The following is a 9244-nucleotide window of genomic DNA, read 5'->3' as shown; positions in this document are numbered from 1 at the left end:
CTATGTTTTCTCTGATTTCCTCCCACAGTCCAAAAATATGCAGGTTAGATTAATAAGTGTTGCTATATTGGCCTTATAGTGTTTGGTCGGTGGGGTTTGGGGGTGCTTACCCTGTTATGGACTGGTATCCTGTCCATGTGTTCTTCCTGACATGTGTCCAATGGATGCTGAAAAAGGCTATAGCTTTCCCTCAACCCTGCCCTGAATAAGCAGGTTAGACAAAATGAATGGATGGATGGATGGTTAGCCAGAGGGGTGATTTGCATGGATGGCAGAATCTAATTTAGAATTTGACAGCAATCCATCAGAGAACCCACTCATGCCCACACTCAAACACACATATGCATGGTTTGAGATGTGACATACATTTAATGTTCATTATCTTTTATATTCTTCTTCTTCTAATGCACAGTCTTGGAGTTTACCATAGGCAATTCACTACATTGTGTGTATAAATGCATGAGATAAATAAAATTTGATTTCACTTGAAAGCAAAGCCCATGAAGAAACAAAGAGGCAATATGGACTGCACATAGATGGTTACCATAAAAGGATTCAATCCCAATCTCTTTAAGCAGTGAGGCAGCTTCACTTACCATGGTGCCAATGCTATAAACATAAAAAATTAAGTGACAAACTGCAATTGATTCTAAAATTAATTTTACATAATGTTTCACAAAGAACTTTTCTCATTATGGGGAATTTAAAGCATATAGCTTTTTACATGGAATGATTAATGTTACTAATATACAGAAGATAAAAAAACAGTTTGAGATTCAGATAAACAGTATTACTGAGACAGAAGATCCTCCATCTACATTTTTCCTGACTGGAAAATAATTGGACATGTACATGATAAACTCATCACATTATGATATAGTTCTTTTTTGTCATTTTTTCCCCACATTGAAACATTAGCTATGCAGGGAGGCTGTACAAAGCCCTGGTAGGTGGATCCTAAATAACTTGTCAAAAATTAGATTAAAATGCAGGCTTCAGCTGTTGAGGCCTTGAAATGGGCTCATTTGCATTGAGGGTGTGTATTTGAAAGGATAGAAAGCCAGGGAGAGAGGATCAGACCAATGAGAAGGATTCACAGGGCAGTGACAGATAGAGGGACTCAGACTGTGAAAGGGCAAAGTAGAAGGAAATCCATTAAGAGCAGTGTTGAACGAGGCAGGCAGCTACAGACGGCAGAAAACCACCTTTACTAGATTTGAGGGAAAGAAAATTTAGAGCCCTACATGAAGTGTGAATCTGGCACTTAGTAAGATATGAGGAATGAAAGACAGACATATTAGAGTAAATTGCTGACCAGCGAAGAGGTTAAGCTAAAATAATACAGTATTTAAAGAGCAACTATATTTATTTATAAGCCTGCAGTCTAACTGAAACATTGGAACTGAAATCACTTTTGAGCAAACGATAAGGCAGTAGAAACTGGTCACATCGAGGATCCAGAAAGCAATTGACCCTAAGTTTATTTAATAGGTAGACAATAGCATAGACAAGAAAATGAACTCCGCTGTAGAAGCACTGGGATTACTGCTGGGGGTTATCGCTTCTTTCTTATTTGGGGTTTCTCTTGGAAATTCATCCTGGAGAGTATCAACTGTGCACAATAGCGTCATTACCACAAGCACGATCTACGAGAACCTGTGGATGAGCTGCGCAACTGACTCTGCAGGTGCCTTTAACTGCTGGATGTTCCCATCGCTGTTAGCGCTGTCAGGTATGCACGCAGGATTGATTCAAGTACATTTTGCGTTTACGGTTTACAGGACACCTTGGCAGACTCTTGTATCCAAAGTGGCATGCAAATAATATACGCTCGACTGGAAGTGTGCTAGTTCGGTCATATGCACATCCGATGACAGTACTGCATAATGTCTGCATGACTATAGCAAATGATTCAACGGGAAAGCGCTATTGTAGGGTGCGCAGTGCTAATAAGCCAGCGGTCTCGAAGAATGTTCTTTCTTTCTTTCTTTCTTTCTTTCTTTCTTTCTTTCTTTCTTTCTTTCTTATTTTATTGAATATTTAAAGCAATAATATATTTCTGAACAAAAATGGCTCGTAATATTTGTCACTTACTGCAATTCATACATTCGTTAATGAACTGCAAACATATCACCAAGAATTTCACAAATATATCAATATTGGCATTCATCAAAGACGGAAATAGATTTACTTTATAATTTTTACAATGCCAATGTGAGAAAATGACTTTCAAAATGTGAAATACGCTCTATTAAATGTACTGTGTGGATAAAATCCTTCATTTTACATGTGTGTTTGTATTGTCGGGGGGTAAAAAAAAATTTCCCCCTTGTTAAAATATAGAATAGAACGTGCAAGAATTCTTCTCATGTAAAGTTATAGTTAATGAATGAACTAACTATAAGAAAGAAAGAAAGAAACCTTAAAGGTATCTTCTTTTTATATACATTTGATCCTATAATATAAAAAAGTATACTCTTTTAGTATTTTTGTACCACTATCGATGCTCTTTTTAGTTAGATTCTTGCTTTTATTTGAACTTGTATTACTGTAAAGTATGCATGAAGTGGAATTAAGTACTCACACATTTACATTATCCATTACTATTGCGTGGAACGTTACACTTAGTCAATAGTTTGTTAATATTAATCTACAATACAATATTTGCCTTTTCAAAGTGGACAATTTGTTCATTAAATCATTTCCATTTTTTCTGTTAAAAGAGCGGGGACTGACAACAAGTCGTTTGTTTTTTGATTATCCACTTTCGAACTTTGCCTCTAAGGGCAATGAGTTTAGTGCATGTGAAAGAATTACAGTTCGAAAACAAGTGCTGTTTATAGCAGCTAACTAAATGCATTCTTGCTTCATATACTACCCTATGACTATCTCTGTTGCAAATTTAATAAGAAAATATTGATGATTAAGCTAACGTTTATCGTTAAAGGTGGTAAGTAGTATTAAAAAGTAATATTTTACTGATAGCAACACCAATACTTTGGGTCCGCCATAATGAGATTATTAGATATAATAAGATAAAATATGTAAAGAACAGCATAAAAAATTGAAATGATCAAGAATATTGATTCATCTTCTTTCCATGTGATTTGAGATTTTGCTTATCGGTTTCATTTTTTTTTTTTTTGTTCTTTTTGTTTTTGTGTTTCCTAAGGTTACATCCAGGCCTGTCGTGCTCTTATGATCTCAGCGATCGTATTGGGAGTGCTTGGATCTGTTGCTGCACTCATCGGACTGCAGTGCACGAAAGTAGGCGGAGATAATTACACCATAAAAGGAAGGATTGCGGGTGTAGGCGGAGTTTTATACATACTTGGAGGTAAGAATAAAACAGCAAATTAAAGTAAAACGCTAATTCATTCCAAATCTTCAACATAATTAATTTTATAAAAAAATAAATACATACTGTATCTTACTTTCTTAAATTTCCTTTATTCCTACGTGAGTCAATGATTATTCTATTCCAGATCATACTGGCTTTAGAAAGAAAGAGTAGTTTTAATAAGTTAACCCCCATATACTTCCATAGATATTCCGCATTCCACCACTCCCTGCTCCTTGTCAACGAGTCAAACGGGTCCTAAAGTGACTTTTGGGGTAAAACAAGAACTATAAGAAGGGAACAATTTTAGACCATCAAGGGGTTGGCACAGGAAGTATAGTATTGTCCACCAAAGATTCTACTTGTGTGCCTAACTTGAAATTGCGCCCAAACCTCTGCTACCCCCTCTCACCGTGATCCTCCTTACAAGTACAGTATTGCAGTCTGCTTAGTGCAAACCGAAGAAAACAATAAAGTCACATCTGCTTGGTCCAGTCGGGGGGCTGGGGGCTGCTGTCTGCAGTCTGAACATTTTAGCTTTTATTAATTTACTTACTTATTTATTTATCAATTTATCTTTAACTTTACATTTTTATCAGTTTATCTTTAACTTTATATTTTTATTATCAGAATCATTTAATAACTTTACATTTCATTCAAATACTGAAGTATGAAAAAAGTAAAAATCTATCAATTTTCTTAGTTTACTTTAAATGCATTTATGTCCTCAAGTTATACAGTTGTGGTCTAAATTGTATTTTTTGTTCTTTCTAGGCCTCTGTGCAATGGTAGCAATTTCTTGGTATGCCTTCAACATTACAAGGGAATTCTTTGATCCTTTATACCCAGGGATAAAGTAAGTTGTCATTACTGAGATTTTCAGTCCATTTACTGAATACAAAATTCTGCGTTATCCATTTTAAGTAAAGTATTTTGCAGCATACTGATATACAGCACACTATACAAGAGTACTAATAGTACTAAATAAAACATATCATTTAACAAAAATACTGAAACATGTTTTGTAAACAAAAATAAATTAAAACTACAATATACGTAAAAATGAAAAAGTAATACAAAAAATAATATATAAAATCAAAAATATAAAAACACTTTTTAAAACGTTTCACAAGACACACCTTGAAGTACTTGTTGCCATTAACATGTCTACATAATATTTTGCATTACTAATATTCACATATTTGCTTATGTACCTGTTTAGTTGTTAGTTTGTTCATGTATTTATTTTTTGATTCACCAATAACCTAGATTTCTGATTTAATCAGATTCTATTTAAAAAGTATGCCTGTTTTAATCATCCTAACAACAAACTCTCTGTACTCAGGTATGAAATCGGCTCTGCACTGTATATTGGATGGTGTGCTGGCACATTGGCCATTTTTGGAGGACTGTGTCTTGTTTGCTCTTGTAAACTGGGATCATCTGACAAGTACCCGTAAGTTTTTAGTTTATTGCTTTATTTTAAAAAAAAAATCACAATTGAAATGTATTTAAATGTAATGTACCATTAATGTGTGCCACAGAAGCAAAACATGCCAATTTCTTGCATTATGTAAAACATTCAATTATTTACAGAAATAAATTTTAAGATCTGCACGATACAGGGGAAAGCTCCAGTTCCACCATGACCCTGCTATTACATCTACAAATGTTTAAGCAGTTATAATTCTATAAGTAAAAACTGAATGCATAGCTTCAAAAATCATGCTATTTATTATTCATTTTGCTAAAGAGGGCACTCCCATACATAGTGGTGGAGACTCCCCCAAAGAGGGCATTGTGTACAGAGCAGGGTGCACGCCATCGTCTGACATCGTCTGGCTTACACACACATCACACACACTCACACACACACACACACGTCTGCACTTGAAGCCAGTTTGGAATATGGTAAAATTAAATAAAAAATTATTGGAGAAAATTAATAAATAGCCAAAAGACATGGGTAGAACCTGCAAATCCCACACAGATAAAGAAAGAGGAGAAAGATTCAAAACAGGATTAGATTAGAGAGATTAGATAAACTTTATTGATAGATAGATAGATAGATAGATAGATAGATAGATAGATAGATAGATAGATAGATACTTTATAATAGCAAGGGGAAATATTTATGCATACAGCAGCAGAAATATAAAAACAAGGATACAGATTCACATGACAAATAATACAGCCAATCAATCAATCAATATGCAAATAAAAACAAATATGTAAATAAATGTACACTGTTTAGATATTTCAAAATGGTATTTCAAGATAAACTAAACAAGTGCCCTGGAAGGAAGCATTGAAATGCCTGATAGCAGTGGGCAGAAAAGACCACCAGAGGTACTTCTTAGCACACTGTGGTGGAATGTGCTTGTAGCTAAAAGTACTCCAAGAGATTGCCTCTTGGAGAGGATGGAAGGGATCCAATTTTCCCACCATCTTTTTTACAACAGCTTCCAGTGTGTCCAGGCTTCATCCTCTGATAGTGCAGGCTTTCCTGATAAGTTTATTCAGGCATTCTTCTTCTTTTAAGCTCAGCTTGCTTCCCCAGGAGACCACAGTACAGAATACCACGCTGACTACTATGGACTGATAGGACATTTTCAGCAGTTTGCTGCACACATCAAAAGACCCGAGTCTCCTTAGCAAAAACAGTCTATTCTGGCCATTCTGGGCCATACAGCACCACTGTGTTGTCAAACCAGTCCAGCTTGTTGTTTATGTGGACCCATATGTACTTGTAGCTCTCCACCACTTCCACCTCCTCCCTGTATGGTGATAAGTCTCAGAGGCTCCTTGGCACGCCTAAAGTGTGCCACCAGCTATTTTGTCCTGCTGATGTTGAGTTGCAAGTTGTTGTCCCTGCACCATAAGACAAAGTCCACCACTCCACAAATTCCTGTACTCTTCCTCTTCTCCATTATTAATGCAGCTTATGACGGATGAGTCATCTGAAAATTTCTGTAGATAGAAAGTGGTGGCATTATGCTGGAAATCTGTTCTGTAGACGGTAAACATGAAAGGAGACAGGACAGTTCCCTAAGGTGCTCTTGTATTACACACCACCATTTCTGACACACAGTCCCTCAGCCTCACAAACTGCTGTCTGTTAGTCAGGTAGTCCATGATCCAGGAGATTGTGGGCGCATCAAAATGCAAAGTCTTGAGCTTTTCCCCAGTCGATGAGGCAGAATAGTGTTAAAAGCACTGGAAAAGTCAAAGAACATTAACCTGACTGTGGTGCCAGCTTTGTCCAAGAGAGAGTAGGCTCTGTGGAGCATATAGATTAATGCATCCTCCACAACTATTATGTCTAATAGGCAAACAGCAGAGGATCCAGATGTTCTGAAACCAGGGGTCTTAGCTGTTTTAGGACCAGCCTCTCAAAGGTCTTCATGATGTATGAAGTCAGCGCAACTGGTCTGAAATCCTTGGGATCACTGCAATGACCTTTCTTCCACACTGGGACCACACAGGACAAGGAAGCTATTGTTGAAGGCAGCTGATCCTGGCAGCGCCTGCAGTAAACCTTCCTCACTAAAAAAAATACATATTACTGTAAAATATAACATAATATTCTCAAATCCTCATACTAAAATGAAGTAACCGATCCCAGACAGTCACCTGAGGTCAGTTTAAAATAGCAATGATCCTTAGCGAGGTGATTCACAAATAATAAATCGTACAAAAGTTGAAAGAAAGTTTATTTCGGTTTTAGAACGAATTTTCTTCTTACTTCCGAAACGTAAGAATGTGAAAGTCTCAGTTAGTTCAGTTAAACGCTATGAATTACACGGTGGGCTGGCCTGTGTATGACGCGATGCTCCGCCCACAGTGGCACGCGAAGTTCCGGATCTTCAGGGTCTGTAACAGTCAACTCACAAACGGGAGCCTGAATGGAACTTGCCTGCCACCTCCTGGTAGCCATGAGCCTTACTCAACTCTACTGCATGAATTGCACCTTTGTTTTACCCATCTACTGTATTTATTTTACGAAGTCTGATTACTCGAATTGCATAGGCAGTTTATTGCAAGTGTTTATATTATTAACACATTTTAATGCCAGTGATCTTCTTTCAGTGCAAACATCAATAAACTAAATACCAATCATTTGCTTTTTCAGGAGTTATTCATATGGATACCATCCTCCAAAGTCCACTGTATTATCTGCTAAGGCTTCTCAGCCAGAGAAACCCAATGTTGATGGCTCCTTCTATGGAAAAAATGCTTATGTGTGAAAGAAGACTGCAGCACAGATTTTGCTCTTAAATTGCTTCCAACTTGAGATTCATGCGTGACAGAATCCAGCTAAAAACTCCAAGTTAAAACTGAAACTACCAGGCATTTTTATATGTTTAGTATGCTTTGAGTAGGTGCATGATTATTTAAAAAACGTTCACTTTATAGAAGTATGTACAACAGAGAACTAGAATTTCACAATTTCAGCATTTGGGCCAGTGAAAAATGAAACCCATCACTTGCCTTCTGCTAAAACGTTGTTCCTCCTCAACCACCATTGACTGCTCTGTGAGTTATGTATAGGGATGGGGAACTTGTGAAAGGCCCATAGTAAATGGAATTTAGAAGCTACCATAATGAACATATTGCCAAGACTGGGTTTGCCTTTATCAACTGCCATGGTTAGCACCCAAGTTGGGATTAAATATTTCCCAGGCACAGAAATGACACATCCATGCAACCTAACTGATGGAGCTGATTCAACATGCACAAGTGATATATTTGTAATCTGCTATGCTTTCACTTCAACAGGAGCAGATATTGTACACTTTTACATGGTTCCCCCAATTTAAATTTGATGATCACATTACAGAATTGTAACTAAGATTGGTTTCAGGTTGTCCCTTACTTGGGATTGTACATGGCTGCTGCACTCAAATTGCAGAACAGATGTATAAGCAGTCACAAAGGCCTGTTTATCTAAAATCATCTGTAAACCAGGCAATGAGCAACACAGTTGTCGGTGGGAGATACATTGCCATTGGGATACACTGGGCACCAGTGAAGTAAATGACCAGTAGGTACAGAGTCTCCATTAAATCTGTTCTGTCCCATCATACGTATGCCTGAATTAGTCCAGCTTGCAGTACAGGGAAGTGTTCAAAATCATGCTTTGAATATATTTTGTATTTAATGTCAAAGTGGGTCATTATTACCTGATGTTCATTGCTGCAGCGCAGACTTGTCGTGCATATGTCACCATGAAAGAAACCTACTGAGAAAAATAAATAAATAAATATTGTTTAACAACAATATATATCCTGCATCAGAAACATTATTGATATACATTTTACAAAAACATTTTAATTGAAATGAGAAATAAGTAAAAAGACAACACAATGGAAATGCTGTTTTCTAATTACACTATGTGATATTAATTTAAATCTCTTTGGGCAATTGGAAGACTTCAGAAGGAAATAAAAGTTTTATGTATTTTTAAACTGAGGAAAACATCTCAGCACCCAGTATGGCACTAACTGATTTTAAATAAACTGTAAAAGCTTGAATTTTAACGTGCAAAATGCTTTGCTTTTTATGTCTTGCACTGTTTGACCTTAAATTATTCTGTACATGTATAAATTATTTTTGCTATTAAAACTGATTTTATGTTTTTTGATTGCTTCTTTGCATTGCTTTTTATAGAGGTATACATTAAGATGTTAGATTATTTCATTGGGTTATGTTAATTAAACAAACAAACAAAATTAACAGGCAATATGAACCAATAGACAGGGAATGGGGTTGTAAACCACAAGATTTAAATTATGCCCTGAGCAAACATGTATGTGTCAAAAATTCTAGAATTACCGGTAATCGATTTTTTCTAAATCTGTACATGTAAATCACCATGAATCCTACTCATCAAAGAGTGTTCAG

The 9244-nt window shown here is 36.3% G+C and overlaps 1 protein-coding gene across 1 annotated transcript; it reads left to right on the top strand.

Moving 5' to 3' along the window:
- The first annotated feature begins 681 nt into the window (after positions 1-681).
- LOC120519789 (claudin-15-like) lies at positions 682-8985 on the top strand. Its single transcript, XM_039742601.1, has 5 exons — positions 682-1732; positions 3173-3337; positions 4115-4196; positions 4686-4796; positions 7473-8985. Exons 1-5 carry the CDS (start codon positions 1516-1518, stop codon positions 7585-7587), a joined length of 690 nt encoding a protein of 229 aa, XP_039598535.1. The 5' UTR covers positions 682-1515; the 3' UTR covers positions 7588-8985.
- The last annotated feature ends 259 nt before the right edge of the window (positions 8986-9244 follow it).

This window comes from Polypterus senegalus, unplaced genomic scaffold, assembly GCF_016835505.1.
Source record: "Polypterus senegalus isolate Bchr_013 unplaced genomic scaffold, ASM1683550v1 scaffold_1467, whole genome shotgun sequence".
In the NCBI taxonomy this organism is placed as follows: domain Eukaryota; kingdom Metazoa; phylum Chordata; class Cladistia; order Polypteriformes; family Polypteridae; genus Polypterus; species Polypterus senegalus.
Note: the sequence above shows the minus strand (reverse complement) of the source record. Positions and strands in the feature narration are given on the sequence as shown.